Source organism: Patella vulgata, chromosome 4 (genome assembly GCF_932274485.2).
Source record: "Patella vulgata chromosome 4, xgPatVulg1.2, whole genome shotgun sequence".
NCBI lineage: Eukaryota > Metazoa > Mollusca > Gastropoda > Patellidae > Patella > Patella vulgata.
The window spans coordinates 82357271-82379629 of NC_065882.2; the positions used below are offsets into that span (position 1 = coordinate 82357271).

General features: G+C 34.7%; 1 protein-coding gene across 1 annotated transcript in view; it reads left to right on the forward strand.

The window, feature by feature from the left end:
- The first annotated feature begins 4747 nt into the window (after positions 1–4747).
- Positions 4748–22359, forward strand: part of LOC126819618 (multiple epidermal growth factor-like domains protein 10) — a 65759-nt gene continuing 48147 nt past the window's right edge. The window contains exons 1-2 of the mRNA XM_056100429.1: positions 4748–4860; positions 5426–5659. Of these exons, the coding sequence (XP_055956404.1) occupies positions 4836–4860; positions 5426–5659 (259 nt within the window). The 5' untranslated portion in view covers positions 4748–4835. The remainder of the gene's footprint in view (positions 4861–5425; positions 5660–22359) is intronic.

Below are 22359 nucleotides of genomic sequence, written 5' to 3' on the forward strand. Positions count from 1 at the left end.
ATAACATCAACGATAAATAAATTCATTTTTTATACATTTGGATTATGACGTGAGTTATAAATGTTTTGATGACCAAAAGCCTTTTTATGAAGGGTGTTTCACGTATCACCAGTGTCCTCTTACCAACATATCTAGAAATATCAGATAAATTTATATGTAAAATAGTCCCGTGATGCAAAGGCGTACGAGCTCAATAAATGTTTGAAAATTTATCTGCCGCAAATGCGTTCTCCTGCTATTCCAGCCCGTGAATACAGCAACTTAAATGTATTCCAATGACTTACAGGAATCCCAAACAACCAGTCAATCGTCGCGAATATGGGGGACTCGCGCTAACCGAGAAAATTTAACCTCCACAAATCCGTTTTTCTGCTATTCTAGCCCGTGAAATAAGCAACCCCATAGTTTTGCAACCGAAACCTCACTCTATGCCGGTTGTACGTGACAAGGAGTAGGGTTGCCTGTCCAACCTCATGGGTTTTCTCCACGTATCCCGGTTTCTTCCCACTCCACTGCTAAAGATCCCTACGCGCAAGCGAATTGTTGAAATAAAATTGAACCATATGTTAGTCCCGAAATGACCTAGTTTGTGTCGAGTGGACGTTAAACTCTCTCTCTCTCTCTCTCTCACTCACCTCCCTAGATCAAACTGGTCGGAACTGGTTTCATTTCATGGGCGAAGAATGGAAAAGCATCCACATTGTGTCGTTCGGCAAGGATTGTACAATGTAAGAACAGAACGGTTGGATTGACATGGACTGACTAGCTTCAAATGAATACTTTTCCACACTTCACAATTTATTTTGTCTCTTTCTGTCGCCACTATGCCGGATGATATACAAGATTCGCCTGTCCCAACGTGAAACGGGTCATTGAACTCCATCTAGGAAGCCATTTTTCACGCGATCTTTGATCTTTCATCCGGCGGACTTTTCCAATTTCGGCATGTTGTAGGCTTGTGAAATAGTAGCGACCAGTAATAGTTGTCATTGCATCATGTATTGTCGCATCACTGTTAAAGACCCTAACGCGCAAGCGAATTATTGAAATAAAATTGAACCATATGTTAGTTCCGAAATAACCTAGTTTGTGTCGAGTGGACGTTAAACCTTATCTCTCTCTCTCTCTCTCTCTCTCTCTCTTCTCTCTCACTCTTTCTCTCTCCCATTCAAATGATCCTTACCCAGATCACAATTTCATAGGACTAGGTCCTGCTTCATCACAATGCATTGTTGCTTTCTGCTTTTTCGTCAGTTCTATTCGCTTGTCATTAATGTGTAGTCATTTCTACAGGTTGCGTCAGCTGAAATATGATGCATTCATCACTTTACGTGTCCATTTTGTCCGGGGGATTAGCGACAAATTGTTGTTACCTCTTTCTTCACTCCATTGAATTAAGTTTTAGTACGAATGTTGAAAATTCATTGTTACAACAGATGACACATTGATCTTCTGTGAACTGTATATCCTCCGCTTTTGCGTTTGCGCCCCTTCTTAACTGATTTGTGGGCAATTTGTCGTGAAACAATGGGCCAAAATAATAAAACTTTTACTCAAATCTGACGATAATCGTATTGTTGATGGTCAAATAGAGTGGAAAGGCATTTGTGATACACAAATATATTGTCAGCGTACCGACAAATGTAAAGAAAAGTGTGAAGGTTCGTAACAAAACTGCAACGTAACTTTTTGTGCCCAACGCCGATTTTGGTGGATTATTTTCCTGAAGTTGTATGCAGGTGTACCTTTCATAAAAAAAACAAGAATCATTTGTTTCGGATTTTTTCCTAGTTCGCGTATTTTTGAATTTCTCTTACCAGCCTGATTTGTAAGGGTTGACTTCCACGAAGTACCTGTTCGAATGAAATTATCAAAGACAGTGGAGTTGATGGATTTTGTGAATAATAGGAATAGAAGTTGTAATCACAAGCACGATTTTCCGATTATTACCAATTAACCTCAAAAAACGAAATCGCAATATTTTATTCCATACAAGATTAATATTTTATTACATTGAGTCCGTTAATGTAATAATATTTAAAATTGCAACATAAACTTATAAGTATTTGTGTAAAAAAAAATTAAATGATTTTTCAAATGAATTTTTAATTTCGGATAGTAGTGACATCAAATTATTTAATTGCATGCTGTGTTTATGAAATGTCTACCCACTATTTGGTTACTTAGATATAGCCTGTTTAGAGAAGTGAATAGTTGATACGCAAACACCTGGTCCCTTATTCACGAAAACTTAAACTAAGATAAAATCGAAATTTTAAGAAATACTGCAATTCGATTGGCTGACCAGTTAAATCAATTGCATATATCCAATGAAGTTGCAGTATTTCTTAAAATTTCGACTTTATCATAGTTTAAGTTTTCGTGAATAAGAGCCCTGTGTCTTAGTTTTCTACTCAGTCATTTCAGCCATTGCTATATATGCTAGAATATGTCACCATCCGTTAATAATAGTGAATATCTTTTGACTAAACTCACAATAACTCAATTAGACAAGCAATGAAATATAATATCCCATTAAAACTCCAAGCTTACAGCGGATAAAAACCTTTATCCTTGTGTAATATAATATTATTATATTACGTCGTCTTTTTGATTGATAACAAAGGTCCTAGATGCATTCAACTGAATAGTTGACAATGACAAAATATTTATAATGTAGCTAGATTTATCTTCAGATCAATGAATAAAAGCGATTAAATACACGTTACTAACTTAATAAGTAGATTGCGGTGGATTTGTTTTCCTATACATACCTCCTCACCCCCCCCCCCAAAAAAAAAACCCAAAAATTATTTGTTTTGGATTTTTTTCCCCAGGTTCGAGGGTCTCCTACCAGTTATTGAAAATTACTAAGAAATCCTATTTAGTCAATTAAAGAAATGATATCTAAATTTATCGAAAGTCAAAGTACATGTATCAGGGAAAAAGAACAAGATTACGTTTAAGATCACTGGAGCGTGTATATTAAGTAGTGAAATATGCAAGTCACATTGAAAGTTACTTTATATTTTGTATCATAAAGGCTTCTATTTGGTTAAGTAAAGTTTTTATTCTGTAACAGTGGGTTAAATTACTATTATTATCAAATTGCGTCGTTTACTCGTGTCTATACGTTCAACGTTCCTAATAATTCAGTTAAAGGCATCTTGTGATTAGGGGAGAGAGAGAGAGAGAAATAGTGTTTAACGTCCAGTCAACACAACCTAACTTATGGTTCAATTTTATTTCAATAATTCGCTTGAGCGTAGTGGAATGAAACCGGAGGAACCGGAGAAAACCCACGAGGTTGGACAGGCAACCCTTCTCATTGTCACGTACAACCGGGGAACCGAAACCACGCCAGTTGACTTCAGGACTAACATATGGTTTAATTTTAATTCAATAATTCGCTTGAGCGTAGGGGTCTTTAGTGGGATGAAACCGGAGGACCCGGAGAAAACCCAAGAAGATGGACAGACGTCCTTACTCCGTGTCACGTACAATCGGGGAATGATAGACCCCACCTCACCCTTCCCTAATATGTATAATAACTTTTCATCAGAAAAAAGCTCTGTATATGTAGTAACCTAGAAGCTGTAATACCCCAAAGGGAATATATCTGAATAATTAAAGATGCATTATGTAAGATTTAGATAAAGGGCCGACGGTTCTCGCTATAACAACGGCCAATATGACTGAGGAGAAAAGAAGGCCTTGATGATTGTCTATGTTGTAACCACTACCTCATTTGTTAACATTCTTCAAATCGGCGTAGCAACCACAGTACCCTTATGATGAAAATCAGTTTAAAAATGCTTACAATGCTTGATCTGCATTAAAACTGTATTCAAATTGATGTTAGTGTATGTTTCGGGGAGGTAGATGGCCGATTGGTTTAACACGTGCGCGTTTGATCATAAAGTCTGTCGCCTGGATTTTCTTCAAATACTCCGGTTTCCTCCCACTGCTATAGACCCCTAGGCGCAAGTGTATTAGTCAAATAAAATTGAACCATATGGCAGTCCCAAAATGACCCTCTCTCTCTCTCTCTCTCTCTCTCTCTCTCTCGTATGTTTCATTTCTAAATACATTAAATCAATTTATGAACGATAAATTATCATTATATGTAATAAAATGTAGAATTATTAGAAAATCTCGTCTGTTGGGGTTAATTGGTCATAAATGGGTTATCGTTCTATTCATCACCCATTGTTTCCCTGTTTTTCCACCAAATCATGTACTATCGTCATGGAACTGGACATGCTTTTTCCTTTGACAGTTGTGCGTCAACTGGCGGTTTCGACTTTTATATGACATCACAATTTGAACGTATTTATTATATTTTTTAGGTTGAAGATGCAATATGATTTTCCCTTATGTGTCCAAAGTTATAATTCTAACAACTGTACTACACACTCTATTAGGTAAGTATAAGTATAGCATCACTATATTAGGTAAGTATATGTATAGTACCACTATATTAGGTAAGTATATATATAGCAACACTATACTAGGTAAGTATATGTATAGTATCACTATATTAGGTAAGTATATGTATAGCATCACTATATTAGGTAAGTATATGTATAGCATCATATTGAACTTATTCATTAAGATAGACTTTATAATATAAGTCTTATCCCCGTCCAAGTTAATAACAAGCATTTATTTATCATTGAGAATAAATCTATAGTTATATCTAGAGATATATGTACATAATTTATTCACACTTTTGTTTAACAGCATTAGATGTGTGCAGAGATACAATCAACACCAACTGTCAATCATGTGGTAATACTGTATATCCTAAAGATGAGTTTTATAGAGAGAATTGTATGAGGTCATGTGGTGTTTGTACAGGTATTATTTGTTTTGTTTTCTATAAAGATACATTATGTAAGATTTAGACTACAAGCTGATCGTTCTTTCTATTAAAATAGTTCAAAAATAGAAAATTACTTCAAGCTGAGAGAGACGTTATCACCGCTTGAAGTTTTGACAAGATGTGACATAGATTGTTTATTATCGGAACAACGGTACTTGGTATTCGAGACCTAGACCCGCTTTGAAATTTGTAAGTTAAATCACGAAATGACGACCTTATAAGTATTGTTTTAAATTACATCTAGGAGGTTCATGTGAGTACTTCCATGCTGATTTTGGCCTAATTACGCCCACGCTGACTTTACAGAAACACATATGAAACCATTTTGCATATGAATAGCCTAAAAGAGTATAGTAGATACCCAAAGGATTTGTGCGTTTTATTCACTGTCTGGCTTGTAGACGAAGGTTTGATAATAATAACTAATAAAACTATTAGAAGAATACTGGTTGCAGTGTTGCTTCGACTGTTAAATATATATTACTTTATTCAAAACAAGACGCATAGACATTCATTATAATAAATATTATATATTTACAGTTACTAACGTGGCTTATAATAAACCAACCAACCAAAGTTCAACCTATACTGATTCAGATCACGGAGAAGCTATATCTGCACCATCTCGTGCTGTAGATAGTAACTTAGGTCAGGTATGGGGTAGCACCACGTCATCATGTACCCATACACTCCATGGATCTCCGAGCTGGTGGTGTGTTGATCTACAACAGGTTTATAATATTGACAGCTTCAAACTATTTAATAGAGATATACGTAAGTGTACATGTAGATCAAGTCAAGTCACAAGATTACATATCTGATGTCAACTATCACTTAGAAACATTCTGCAATATTAACTTTTAACAAAGGGCATGTTTCAGAACTTGTTCCGTGGAACAATATTGTGTTTCCAAATTGAGACCATGTACCTTACCCCCCCCCCCCCGGGATGTAATGGGTGATAAGACCCTTCGTAGGTGACTAAAATGATCCCTAGCACGGGACAACGTGTTGGCCGTGCGATGCGACCTGTGTCGGTACAGAGTGGAATCCTGGTGAGGATTTGGCCTATGAATCCCTTTCTCTGTAACATATTACTTGTATCTAGCCAGTTTTATTAGGAATTATTGAATAACTTACAATTTATATTTACCGTGGGCGGATAAGCATCATTATGAATTGAAAACCAACATAATGGAAAACCCCATTAGTAAAGACGGATTAGTGACAATCTCAGTTTTGATTTAATCTATTTAGTTTTATCATTTCCAGTTACATAATATGTTAAAGGTCATGCTGAAATAGCACGAAGAAGGATAAGTGTCCAAATCTGTGCTCTTACTATTGCTACCGTACTGAAAAGATAATTCAAACCAATCCTCCATTCTCATAAAAATGAATCTAAAAACATGTCCAAACTTTTTGTTCCACTGACGCCAAAATATACGATCAATATACGTTGTATTGTCTCACATAATGACCAATATAAGTTATGTACAAGATATTGCAATAACAGAGACTTTTGGTCGTTCGACAGTCGCTGAGCTATTAAAAAATATATATTTATGTAGAATCTTAATAAAAATTTTAAACTCACAGCAATTTTTGGTTTCACTAATGTATCATTTCAGAAAGGTTATTCCCCCTTTACCATAGAATCACATCATTTACAGATTTGCAAGGTCCCACCTCCCTAAATTTAGCACGTAGATCAACCAGCACGCAGACAAACAGGAAAAATATGATCAAATATATACCGTCGTTTTTTAGGATACACATAGATTCATAAAAACGGTATGGCACAGCATTTCAGCGTCTAAAAGTAGCAAACATAAACGGTAAAAAGACGAAGGTGTTATACAGACCTTTATCATGGTTAAAATCACATCAAATATATACCGTCGTGTTTTAGGATACACATAGATTCATAAAAACGCTATGGCACAACATTTCAGCGTTTAAAAGTAGCAAACATAAACGGTAAAAAGACGAAGGTGTTATACAGACCTTTTCCGTATGAAAGCTGTTAGATACGTGTTGCTGTATCCGTGTGCCGTATCACGTATGAGCAATACACACACATTGATGACAACAAGCGCAAAATGGATACGGATACGCGATACGGACAAGGAATTTATGCTTACCAAAAAGCCTGTATTATAAATTGTTATACAACGTACTATTTAACATCTTTAACAAATTTTGGTTTGGTGTCGGTTTTAAAAAGAAAAAAAAGTGGTTATAGAGACTATCTTATTTTTACAGTTCAGGGAAGATTGAGAGGATTTGAGATAAAGATAAGTTCTGGTGACCGGTGTGATGAGTCAGGATTTAATTCAGCTACATCATGTCATAATGACACAACACCAACAAACCAGTCTATATATACTATAGAGAGCTGTGATCAAAACCAATCTTTATCAGCTAGAACTGTTTTTGTTAGTAATAAGATCGTTACGCTGTGTGAAGTTCAAATATTTTCTGGTAAGATATGATATATAAAACATCACTGGTAAAATACAACATCACCTACTGATTAAATACATAGATAGAATTCAATGACCATTGAATACCGCTCGGGTTTTTCAATGGTTCAAGAGAGTGTATCCCTGCGCAATGCGGCAGGGATACACTCGAGTGAACCATTGAATAACCCGAGCGGTATTCAGTGGTCATTGGGTTCTGTTTTTATTCTATAATAACTACATGTAAATCTCAAAATCACCAATAACGTTAAAATTCATCATACATAGGTTCCGTCCTTTTTTCTTTCTTTTTTACAAAATTTGTGGTTGCCTAGTTGTGACGTCATTACTGTTTGACGTAGTTCTGTAAGTGACGTCATTCTGGACAAAAGTAGTACGTTTTCAAGCCATTGAATACAACTATAGGTTATTCAATGGCTGTATCCCATGGTCGTAGTCAATGATATTTGCTTGTATTTGCAGGTAGTTATAGAATAAAATAAAACATATGATATCATTGATAAAAAGCCGTTATACAAACAATGGGTTTATCATACAAAAGATTGTAAAAGAGCTGAATTGTTTGGAACATCGATGCGCAGATTTTAATACGCACAAGTGTTGATGAAATGAGTTGTGACAGCATCTCAACGGCTAAACCAGAAAAAACCCCATTAAATCTCAATCTTGGGATATATTATTTCTTGGGGTCCTTTTTCAATAAGTAATAACATTTAGAGATTTGTTAACACGAGAATTTGTAAATCACGTCCTACTAACACACTATAGGTTGGTCTCAGCACATTGCTATGGTAGATGTGTCATAGCGACTATAATCTCGAAAGATTTCAACTTGTAAGGACCCAACATTACATAATAAACGGCAAATATAGACCTTTAGGTTATACACAAGAAGCAAACGTCTTATCTAAAAAAAAAACTTTATTCATAAACAAAAACATTATTATTTCCATCCAATATTCATACATGCCTTCCATTGATTCCATGCGCCATTATTATTCCCATCCAAAGTTCATATATTATTTCTATTGATTTCACGCCGCCATTTTCTCATTTATCTTCGGCCGACGTTCATAATATTGAAATATCAATTTAGTAAATTTAATACATGTCTTTGTTTGATATGAAAGGAATACAGCTTAAAATAGGCAATTATGTTTTTTAATATTATTTACCATTTGGCAATTTTCTGTATTGGTTTGTCGTTTAGTGTCAATTTCAAATGCTGGTCATTTTCAATTCAACATATCTTTATTTAAGATACTGAACGGAACTGAGCCTTTTTTGATTTGATATTACTTTTTAGAGATACAACTTTTACAAAACTGTTGATTGCAAGGGATTCCTCAATGACGTTCAAAGGATTTGGCATTGATTTCCTGATTGTTAAGTAAACAGATGTAATTTTGAAGTAGCTCCAAATCTTAAGACTGTCAGAATATTTCATAGTATCATAAAGTGAATGGAGTTTTTAAATGTGTATCGCCCTATCCTTTGTAGCCTTACATAGACGCGATTGGACCTAAAAGGACATATTAATGTAAGTAGTATCTGTAGCAGTTCAGCCAAATTTTTACCAAGGAGAGTTGACGCCTTTGTTCTATTCAATAGATTGAATAGGGTATTGTTATCCGAACAATGGGGATATGAATATAGATGAATAGGTATTAGAACATAACCTCATTTTTCTTCCAATCAGATACCTTTAAAATGACCATGTGACACTGTTCTATTTCATGAAGAATGAAGTTATCTTAAGTACTTGCCATTGGCTGTAGAAAACCCCACCCACAGCTCAGGTCATGGTATGTGATCGCTAATTGGGATTAACACAGTAAGCTAACTACACGGTCTGCTGATTTAGGGTGAGCTAAATAAAGGATAAAGACAACAACATTTAATATAATTTAATTGTGGTTATATCTTAATATTTACAATATAATTTACATGCATTATATTTCAACCGTTACAGTTTTATCTTTTTTTCGCAAAACTACTTTATTTACACAATCTGGAATTATTATTTCGAGAGTGTTATTAGCACTTGAAGGCACATCTTGGTTTACGCAAGTTTTCAACTTCTTAATTTCCTGAATTTCGTCATTATCTTCTTGTGTACCGGTAGTTTTAATGTCATTTATTTCAGGCGGCCCCAAAGACTTGCTAACACTATCTTTAATAGAAAATAACTCTCTTTGGTATTTCTGGACAGCGTTGCTTCTATGGGCACTCCTTGACGTCACAGCCTTATCCGAAAAACCATCATTGTACAAAGTTGTGCAACAAGTTACCCGACCAGAGTGGTTTGATATTGTTCGACCCTCAATACTAAGTCCAGCTTGTTGATAAAATTTTTTAAACATTTGAGAAAGTTTATTAAAAGTTATATTGGCAGCACTAAACCTGGGATGTTGACTTTCATCAGTTACGGTTGTGGTCAGTGGTTTTTTATATAGAAATCCTTTACGGGGAATAAGCGATAGATAATAATCATACATTTTCACCAAACAACGCTCATTATCTGTGTGTTCATAGTGTTCAATTGGTGTAATTGTCACATTTTTTCGTTTTAATCCACCTTGCGAGTTTTTTTGTATCCTAGGAGTGAATCTTATAAATTTTCTCTTGTTTTTTTGATCAGTCAAAATTTCAAATTGTTCAGCTTCAATACACTTATGTTGCTCCATACCTCTAAATGCAAAGGCTTTTCCATTATAGAAAAATATCGCGTTACTCAGTCCTTCTGCTGTGTTCATAGAAAAAACACCCTTATCCCACATTACTTTTTCCTCTTCTGGAAGCACTGGTTCACATGATTTTACTTTTGTTCCAAATCCAAGAGATGTCAGTCGTTTCATTTCGGAATCCAATATTTTGCGGAATGTACTAAATTTCTCATCATCATCTCTCAAAATATGCACATTATTTCTGTTACAATCATTTTTGATATACCTTTGTAATCCCGAAACAATTTGAACAAGAGTGTTTGGTGGATAATTTGTCGCATCTTTACGCCTTATCTCAACAATAAATCTTTGCAGCCAAAATTGTAATTCTTCATCATTTAATGTATTAATGTCCGTAGGAATTAATTTTCCTTTCTCAAAATATGTCTCTGGCTTAGAGTTCCTATTATCAACCCAGTCCTTCCATAAATTTAACGCCCATTTGTTGTTGTTTCTGGTCTTGATTGGAACTGAACATTTTTGTATATTTTCTAAATCTGCCTGCTTCACAGGACTAGAAAAACGTCCTTTATTATCACGAGTCACACATGGCATATCCACTAGTTGTTGCGTTGGAATATCCATCACTTGCGATAGGCTAATTAGTTCATCATCTGATGGAAACGATGCCCAGTCGACAGCAAAATCTGGCACATCCATATTGAAGTACATTTACTATAGTGACTATAAAATTACTACTGAATGAATGAAGGAACATAATAAGATTAAAGTTGTACTCATTAACGATCAAAAGTTACTTGTAATCACTTGTAATCACCTTTAATCTCTTAATCTCATGACTTATACAGGTGACATTGAATGACTCCACCCAATTGTCAATCACTCTATGACCACACCTACAAATTATTCAACTTTAACAAATTTCATATTTCAATTAGTTTTCCCCAAATATTTTATGAAATATAAATAATACAAATATCATACTATATTTTGTATAAGTTTTGAAAGTAGAGATCATGTTCTAAGTGAGTTAGAACCCATGACTTATACAGGTGACATTGAATGACTCCACCCAATTGTCAATCACTCTATGACCACACCTACAAATTATTCAACTTTAACAAATTTCATATTTCAATTAGTTTTCCCCAAATATTTTATGAAATATAAATAATACAAATATCATACTATATTTTGTATAAGTTTTGAAAGTAGAGATCATGTTCTAAGTGAGTTAGAACCCATATAGAAAATTCTTCATGGTTTAGAAAGGGCAATTCTTCATGGTTTAGAAAGGGCTACGCCCTTTCTAAACCATGAAGAATTTTCTATATGGGTTCTAACTCTTACTTGTTATAATGAACTCTTGTTTATCCTTTGACCTCGTTTGACTTCTGTAACGAGGTTAGATGCGGGGTCACGAATTGTTTATTGTGGGAGAGTGGGGTTGGGTTGCCCCTTTATAGACAGCCGCGTCGGGGTTCGTGTTGAGGTCAGGTTGTGCGTGGTCTAGCGTTAAGGGCTAATGTTAAGATTGACCATTGATTGGATTGCGATTGTTTATCCGGGGTTGGTTACTTATACCCCCCTCCCCCTTCCACTCAGTTACCAGCCCCCCCCCCCCCACACACACACACACCTGAGATAATTTTACTTGCGAGGAACCACCCCCCTGGGTGTGATAGGCTTCGGAAAGGAGGGTTTGTACGCCAATATATACACGGGCCTCAGTTTTTCGTCGTAGCCGGACGAGCGCGAGGCCAGACAATCGCGACGAAGTTATTCGGCCAATGCAGGGATTAAACGTGCGATCTGCAGGCTAGCGAACCGGCGACTTAACCACATAGAGGCTCCTTGATAAAGGACCGCGTAGCAGACGATATGGCACGCGTGACTGACCCCTTGTGAATGGTTGTAACGGCAAAGTGAACATACACTTCTCAATGGATGCAATCAACCATGAATTTACACAGATAATAGTATTATCTGTATATTATAAATGTTTTCTGGCAATATCAACCAAAATTTAACGTTAAATTTAACATATACATATATCTCAATTTTTATGTATAAAAAGACCGAATCAGATTAAAAGCAAAGACCATTTACTCAACACAAGTTAAATCTAAATATACTAAACCATTATCAATAAATAAATGGAGAAATAGAGAGATGAAACGGAAAACTGCCGCATATTCAATTTGAGCAATAAAATAAGCGGTAACCCTAGATAACCGAGAATTCATTGCACATACAAGACGATGTTGTCTTTAATCACTGATTATTTATCATAAATATCGAAGCCCAATAAATTCTCGAATTTTACATTCCCAAGTCTTTTTCCGTGGGTTTTTATCTTAGAATCTTTATCAACTTGATAAAGGTACGCGCCAAACGCTCACTAACGCTGGGAGATTTAGACAATCACAGCGTGCTACCTTTCACGTTACTCGAGCAGCCAACACTAATCGTCGCAGTTGCCAATTAGAGAAACCTTACATTTTTGATTTTTGTCTTAATAACGAGTAATTGCTCCACCAATCCTCAGACATTCAGCAATTCGTCGTGGCATGCTCCTAATGAACCGTCCAATCACGATTTGGGGAAATCTGATCCACTCATCTTGCAGTGCCACGGCCAATTCTTGCAGTGTTGTTGGTTGACGTTGACGCCGACGAACACGTCTCCCGATCAAATTAAACGTAGTACACTAAAGTAAAGATACCATAAACAGGAAATCTTATGCAAGAATCGATAGGAAAGCAAACATGGATAGGATAAACCAGCAGGCGAGAGTTTTCATCAACCCATCCTTGAAGTGTCAAATTTGACAATGAACCCCTCCCCCGTGGTTCTGTTGGGGTGATAAGTTCTTCATCTGTGAACATACTCTTAGAGCATGTCCATGACTATTTATCATATCACAACCTACATAGGTATTTTCATTGCAATATCCCCTACTTTTTTGAAGAGTATAACGGTTTTTCATTCAAAATCAAAATAAAAGAATCTTCACTGGGTAGTTTTTGTTCTTCGAATATTGAAATCTCTTGAACGCATCTTTACATACTGCAATTACATTAACCCCCCCCCCCCCCCCGCCAAAAAAAAATAAATCAAAAAGTTGAAAAATCAACTTTAATCCACACAAAACAAGGACTATTACCTTCTCAAGAAAATTAAACCGCACTCTTAACACTCTTTGCTGTGCTGGAGCTGGGTCAACTGATAGCAAAGAACTTAAGAATTAGTATTTGTAATGGGGCTGTTCATACTAATTATTCCGTTATAAAAGGACTGATTTGGGTCAGAAGTTTAAAATATCTAGAATCAATATACTGGGCTTTAAATGTCGCCTATTATTCGACTACGTGGACGTACTCCGAAATGAGTGTACTACAAAAACCAAGGTCCTGTACCTTGAAAACGTAAATCTTGATGTCCTTAGAACAATCACTGGATTAGTGAGAGCTACATCTTATAACCTATCGTAAATTGCATCAGGGTTCACTTCGATTAAAATGAGACGGTGGCCCCATAAACTAACCCTGTTTTACGAAATGGCAAATTTAGAAATTCTCGTTTGCAATTGTCGAAATCATTTATTTATTTGGACATTTATTGTTTTAAAGAAAGAATTCATACTTTATTTTTCTTGCCAAAATATTTTTAGACAAAACAAATTTTCAAATTGTGGAACCTTTGAAAACTAGTAGATGTCATTTAAATTTGACCCCCCGCCCCGGTCCCGCCCCTCACATGCGCACACACCCACAAACACCCAACACCCCATCACAGACTTTAACATCAACACGAATAATATCTTTTCATGTTGTTTTATTATAAAATGTATATATTCCCCCCTACGGTCGTTTTTTTTTAAGTTATGCATACCAATCTTACTCACCTTTATCTCAAAAATGATGATTAGAACGCTACAGTACACATGTAATGGTGAAAAGACAGACAACCTGGCCCCGAGTTCACAAAGCATTCTCAGACTTAAGTCAAGAATTTACTCAAAATTGCTCAGCTTATTGTAACCAAAATATAGCCCATTATAAAACTGTTGTTGTTTTAATGTATCAAATACATCAATAAGGAACTATGTGCAAAGTTTTGTGTTTCTGGATCAAAGATATTTCTAATAAACAGTGATCGAAAGTTGAGTAAATTTTCAACTTAAGTCTGAGAATGCTTTGTGAACTTGGGGCCAGCACGAATAATACCTTTTCATGTTGTTTATTACAAAATGTATATATTTCTTCCACGGTAGTTTATTTTTAAAAATATGCATACCAACCTTACTCTTTTTTCTCCTCAAAAATTGGTGATTAGAACGCTCCGTTACTCATGTCATTGTTTTTTTGTCTTTATGTATTTTCATTATCTATTTGAACTCCCTTTTCAGCCTGAAACACGTAACTTATTATATTCTTGAAATATCACAAGTAAATGATATAGCCGCGTGTGCAACTATTATATCGTTTAGTTTCGAGTAATATTCATTTTGAGCTTTTTAAAGCATCCCCGTGGGAAAATATTATCTAAAATACTTAATCATTCAATATTCCATTATTTTGAAAATAAAAACCACACAAAAAAATGTTTAGGAAGCAAATTTCTGAGCGTTAATATCCCCGTGAATAATATTATCTAAAATACTAAATCATTCGAGTTACCGTATATCCCCAAAACCTGTAAGAAATAAATTAATTGTTAATTATCATCCTAGTTTATACATGCAATGTGTTCATTTTATTGTATTTCATACTTGGTCATTTTTGAGAGTAAATAGCAGTTTTATCAATAATTTTCTCAAATTGCATCAATCACACACCAAAAATCAATTGTGATTAGCTTATCAAACCGGGGAAATTTGTTGCATTAAGAAATACCTTTATTCGGACATTGATTTACTATAACATTAATACATCAGCAGTAACTATAAAAAACGTTAAAGGAGCTAAATCGCTAATATTTATGGGACCTAGAAATTGACAGAAATGGGTCGCAACGAATATAATAATGTAATATGAATGTATATAAACTGATTTACATTCAATCGTTTCTGTTTTTACCGTAATTTCTAATCAGTTATGTTCGGCGAAATGCGCCAAAGTCTCAATTGAATGACGATCTTTAGCGTCTGGTTATTCCAGTCTAAACCGATGGTATTTATTGCGCATGCTCTCCATATAAGAATATAGCATTGACATGACTTGTGGAATATGTCTAGCCTCGATCTTCGAGACCCTTGTGCCAAATGGCACTGAAACGCATTATGGTACACGATTCGTGTACCAGTGGTAAAATGTTTCTTTTGTCTTGAATATTGGATATCAGAAGCTCATCTATTCCTTGTAAGATCACAAGACCAATGCTGATTTGAATTGACAAATAATTCGTGTTTTCAATGTCGAAGATTTTGATGATATTGAGTTAGAAACTTAGCTACTTTAACAATAATTTTTGTAGATATGGAAAAAAGATATTGATCACATAGAAATACCAACTTTTTTTAAAGATATGGAAAAAGATGTTGATCACATAGAAATACCAAATTTATATTCCATAAATGGTAGATGTAGACATTAAACATACATTATGCAAGGACTATATCTCCATATTGCAGGACTTCCTTTAGGCCTGAAATGTTTTCTAAATTATTAATTAGACATTAATTAACTGATCCAAGGCCATAATTAACTGATCCAAGGCCATAATCAACTCTCGATTGCTTCGGATTTCTCAGATATTAAATAGATTAGAACGGTTCAGCTATATTTTAATGGCTGCAATTATTGCAACGTCTTGTCAAACCTTCAAAAGCTAATATCTTCTCTCGCAATAGAGTAATTGGAATGAAAATTTCAAATTATTCATCTTACCAATCGGTGCATAGATACGATAAGCATTCATTAAAAATCACAGAGAATATAAAATATGTGACTTGGACAAAAATATTACTTTATGATATATATGTCCAGACTGAAAAATCTCTGTTCAGACTGATATAATAAAATATCTGCAGTTTATAGGGAACTCTGTAAGATGCACCTAAATATATACCACTGTTTTATTTCGAACAAGTATAAAAACATTTCATTGGAGAGATTAAACATTATTGACAAAGATTTATAATGATGTTTAGTTATTTTCGAAAGATATTTACTCGTGAAGAAAGGTTTGTTAAATAATCTCTTCAGTGTTTAATCAATTGTAACGGTGATTTTCCGAGTTGTTTGACTTGAACCGTGAATTTTAAATATGTTTTGTACTAGACAATGTAACGGCATATATATACATTTCGATAATTGCACTTTTATTAAAGTTCAAATGTTCGGGGTGCATATTCCATATGTCGTGAATGCGGCGAGGAAAATGATGCATGCCTATTTTTTAAGTCTTCATAATAAACCATCTAGAAACCTCAATTTAAAGCCGGAAATCAGCTGTATCGCGTTATGGGGAATGGAAGTAATTGTATAAGGTATTAGACAGGGAAAGATTTGTCAATGAATGTCGGTGAAGTGGAAATTTCCAAATAATGTTTAACCCGTTTCAAAACATATTTAAAATTCACGGTTCAAGTCAAACAACTCGGAAAATCACCGTTACAATTGATTAAACACTGAAGAGATTATTTAACAAACCTTACTTCACGAGTAAATATCTTTCGAAAATAACTAAACATCATTATAAATCTATGTCAATAATGTTTAATCTCTCCAATGAAATGTTTTTATACTTGTTCGAAATAAAACAGTGGTATATATTTAGGTGCATCTTACAGAGTTCCCTATAAACTGCAGATATTTTATTATATCAGTCTGAACAGAGATTTTTCAGTCTGGACATATATATCATAAAGTAAAATGTTTGTCCAAGTCACATATTTTATATTCTCTGTGATTTTTAATGAATGCTTATCGTATCTATGCACCGATTGGTAAGATTTTTCCATGAACGTATGAATTTTGAAGTGTTGTTTGTTGTTTATTCACTTACATTCATGGTTATTATATCTTGGAATCGTTATGCTTTATCCCTGTTATGTATATTTCCGGTAGATTATTATAAAATTGTAAAATTTCATATAAAAAACAAACTTGTAACTTTTATCTTTAACTTAAAGATACAGTATGTAAGATTTCGATAAAGAGCTAGCCATTCTTGCTATAATAGTTCGACAATAGATAATGTAAAGTGAATAATTTGAAATTTTCATTCCAATTACTCTATTGCGAGAGAAGATATTAGCTTTTGAAGGTTTGACAAGACGTTGCAATAATTGCAGCCATTTAAATATGGCTGAACCGTTCTAATCTATTTAATATCTGAGAAATCCGAAGCAATCGAGAGTTGATTATGGCCTTGGATCAGTTAATTATGGCCTTGGATCAGTTAATTAATGTCTAATTAATAATTTAGAAAACATTTCAGGCCTAAAGGAAGTCCTGCAATAGGGAGATATAGTCCTTGCATAATGTATGTTTAATGTCTACATCTACCATTTATGGAATATAAATTTGGTATTTCTATGTGATCAACATCTTTTTTCCATATCTTTAAAAAAAATTTGGTATTTCTATGTGATCAATATCTTTTTTTCCATATCTACAAAAATTATTGTTAAAGTAGCTAAGTCTCTAACTCAATATCATCAAAATCTTCGACATTGAAAACACGAATTATTTGTCAATTCAAATCAGCATTGGTCTTGTGATCTTACAAGGAATAGATGAGCTTCTGATATCCAATATTCAAGACAAAAGAAACATTTTACCACTGGTACACGAATCGTGTACCATAATGCGTTTCAGTGCCATTTGGCACAAGGGGCTCGAAGATCGAGGCTAGACATATTCCACAAGTCATGTCAATGCTATATTCTTATATGGAGAGCATGCGCAATAAATACCATCGGTTTAGACTGGAATAACCAGACGCTAAAGATCGTCATTCAATTGAGACTTTGGCGCATTTCGCCGAACATAACTGATTAGAAATTACGGTAAAAACAGAAACGATTGAATGTAAATCAGTTTATATACATTCATATTACATTATTATATTCGTTGCGACCCATTTCTGTCAATTTCTAGGTCCCATAAATATTAGCGATTTAGCTCCCTTAACGTTTTTAATAGTTACTGCTGATGTATTAATGTTATAGTAAATCAATGTCCGAATATAGGTATTTCTTATTGCAACAAATTTCCCCCGTTTGATAAGCTAATCACAATTGACGTTTGGTGTGTGATTGATGCAATTTGAGAAAATTATTGATAAAACTGCTATTTACTCTCAAAAATGACCAAGTATGAAATACTATAAAATGAACACATTGCATGTATAAACTAGGATGATAATTAACAATTAATTTATTTCTTACAGGTTTTGGGGATATACGGTAACTCGAATGATTTAGTATTTTAGATAATATTATTCACGGGGATATTAACGATCAGAAATTTGCTTCCTAAACATTTTTTTGTGTGGTTTTTATTTTCAAAATAATGGAATATTGAATGATTAAGTATTTTAGATAATATTTTCCCACGGGGATGCTTTAAAAAGCTCAAAATGAATATTACTCGAAACTAAACGATATAATAGTTGCACACGCGGCTATTACTCGAAACTAAACGATATAATAGTTGCACACGCGGCTATATCATTTACTTGTGATATTTCAAGAATATAATAAGTTACGTGTTTCAGGCTGAAAAGGGAGTTCAAATAGATAATGAAAATACATAAAGACAAAAAAACAATGACATGAGTAACGGAGCGTTCTAATCACCAATTTTTGAGGAGAAAAAAGAGTAAGGTTGGTATGCATATTTTTAAAAATAAACTACCGTGGAAGAAATATATACATTTTGTAATAAACAACATGAAAAGGTATTATTCGTGCTGGTTGTCTGTCTTTTCACCATTACATGTGTACTGGAGCGTTCTAATCATCATTTTTGAGATAAAGGTGAGTAAGATAGGTATGCATAATTTAAAAAAAACGACCGTAGGGGGGAATATATACATTTTATAATAAAACAACATGAAAAGATATTATTCGTGTTTATGTTAAAGTCTGTGATGGGGTGTTGGGTGTTTGTGGGTGTGTGCGCATGTGAGGGGCGGGACCGGGGGGGGGGGGGGGTCAAATTTAAATGACATCTACTAGTTTTCAAAGGTTCCACAATTTGAAAATTTGTTTTGTCTAAAAATATTTTGGCAAGAAGTATAAAATATTCCCCAAAATAAAAAAAAATAAAGTATGAATTCTTTCTTTAAAACAATAAATGTCCAAATAAATAAATGATTTCGACAATTGCAAACGAGAATTTCTAAATTCGCCATTTCGTAAAACAGGGTTAGTTTATGGGGCAACCGTCTCATTTTAATCGAAGTGAACCCTGATGCAATTTACGATAGGTTATAAGATGTAGCTCTCACTAATCCAGTGATTGTTCTAAGGACATCAAGATTTACGTTTTCAAGGTACAGGACCTTGGTTTTTGTAGTACACTCATTTCGGAGTACGTCCACGTAGTCGAATAATAGGCGACATTTAAAGCCCAGTATATTGATTCTAGATATTTTAAACTTCTGACACAAATCTGTCCTTTTATAACGGAATAATTAGTATGAACAGCCCCATTACAAATACTAATTCTTAACTTCTTTGCTATCAGTTAACCCAGCTCCAGCACAGCAAAGAGTGTTAAGAGTGCGGTTTAATTTTCTTGAGAAGGTAATAGTCCTTGTTTTGTGTGGATTAAAGTTGATTTTTCAACTTTTTGATTTTTTTTTTTGGCGGGGGGGGGGGGGGGGTGTGTAATGTAATTGCAGTATGTAAAGATGCGTTCAAGAGATTTCAATATTCGAAGAACAAAAACTACCCAGTGAAGATTCTTTTATTTTGATTTTGAATGAAAAGCCGTTATACTCTTCAAAATTTTGAATGAAAAACCGTTATACTCTTCAAAAAAGTAGGGGATATTGCAATGAAAATACCTATGCAGTTGTGATATGATAAATAGTCATGGACATGCTCTAATAGTATGTTCACAGATGAAGAACTTATCACCCCAACAGAACCACGGGGGGAGGGGTTCATTGTCAAATTTGACACTTCAAGGATGGGTTGATGAAAACTCTCGCCTGCTGGTTTATCCTATCCATGTTTGCTTTCCTATCGATTCTTGCATAAGATTTCCTGTTTATGGTATCTTTACTTTAGTGTACTACGTTTAATTTGATCGGGAGACGTGTTCGTCGGCGTCAACGTCAACCAACAACACTGCAAGAATTGGCCGTGGCACTGCAAGATGAGTGGATCAGATTTCCCCAAATCGTGATTGGACGGTTCATTAGGAGCATGCCACGACGAATTGCTGAATGTCTGAGGATTGGTGGAGCAATTACTCGTTATTAAGACAAAAATCAAAAATGTAAGGTTTCTCTAATTGGCAACTGCGACGATTAGTGTTGGCTGCTCGAGTAACGTGAAAGGTAGCACGCTGTGATTGTCTAAATCTCCCAGCGTTAGTGAGCGTTTGGCGCGTACCTTTATCAAGTTGATAAAGATTCTAAGATAAAAACCCACGGAAAAAGACTTGGGAATGTAAAATTCGAGAATTTATTTGGCTTCGATATTTATGATAAATAATCAGTGATTAAAGACAACATCGTCTTGTATGTGCAATGAATTCTCGGTTATCTAGGGTTACCGCTTATTTTATTGCTCAAATTGAGTATGCGGCAGTTTTCCGTTTCATCTCTCTATTTCTCCATTTATTTATTGATAATGGTTTAGTATATTTAGATTTAACTTGTGTTGAGTAAATGGTCTTTGCTTTTAATCTGATTCGGTCTTTTTATACATAAAAATTGAGATATATGTATATGTTAAATTTAACGTTAAAGTTTGGTTGATATTGCCAGAAAACATTTATAATATACAGATAATACAATTATCTGTGTAAATTCATGATTGATTGCATTCATTGAGAAGTGTATGTTCACTTTGCCGTTACAACCATTCACAAGGGGTCAGTCACGCGTGCCATATCGTCTGCTACGCGGTCCTTTATCAAGGAGCCTCTATGTGGTTAAGTCGCCGGTTCGCTAGCCTGCAGGTCGCACGTTTAATCCCTGCATTGGCCGAATAACTTCGTCGTGATTGTCTGGCCTCGCCCTCGTCCGGCTACGACGAAAAACTGAGGCCCGTGTATATATTGGCGTACAAACCCTCCTTTCCGAAGCCTATCACATCCAGGGGGATGGTTCCTCGCAAGTAAAATTATCTCAGGTGTGTGTGTGTGGGGGGGGGGGGCTGGTAACTGAGTGGAAGGGGGAGGGGGGTATAAGTAACCAACCCCGGATAAACAATCGCAATCCAATCAATGGTCAATCTTAACATTAGCCCTTAACGCTAGACCACGCACAACCTGACCTCAACACGAACCCCGACGCGGCTGTCTATAAAGGGGCAACCCCACCCCACTCTCCCACAATAAACAATTCGTGACCCCGCATCTAACCTCGTTACAGAAGTCAAACGAGGTCAAAGGATAAACAAGAGTTCATTATAACAATACCTATTCATCTATATTCATATCCCCATTGTTCTGATAACAACACCCTATTCAATCTATTGAATAGAACAAAGGCGTCAACTCTCTTTGGTAAAAATTTGGCTGAACTGCCACAGATACTACTAATGTATTGAAAATATTTGTTATAATTTTTAAAACATTTATTGTAATTTCTAATCAATCGTTTGTGAATCAGCCATTTTAAAACACTTCCGCATATGTTTTCTTTGTTTATTACAAATGACGCCCGAAACCATAGAATGCACGACTCGCGTACTGATTATGAAATATTCATTCATTGTGATTTAAATATTAGATGTTAGGATCCCATATTTTTACGGTAAGATAGCAATATCAATATTGATTGAAATGAATCAGTATTGAATTCTAATTCTCGTTTATGACTTAAAATATTATGAGTTAGATGTTTAGCCCCTTTAACACATATCCATAGGACTGTTACTAATAGAATCTGTAGGAGAACCGCACCATATTTAACTAAATAGAGTATTATAAATAGACCGATAAATAATGATAAGATAATAGACCGATAATTAATGATAAGATAACTGCAAGTTATCATCTAATTACAGTACAATGTAATGATGGATACTACAGTACATCAAGGTCTACGTGTCAACCATATAATACATATTATAATAATACATGTATAATCTATATTACAGATCCAATAC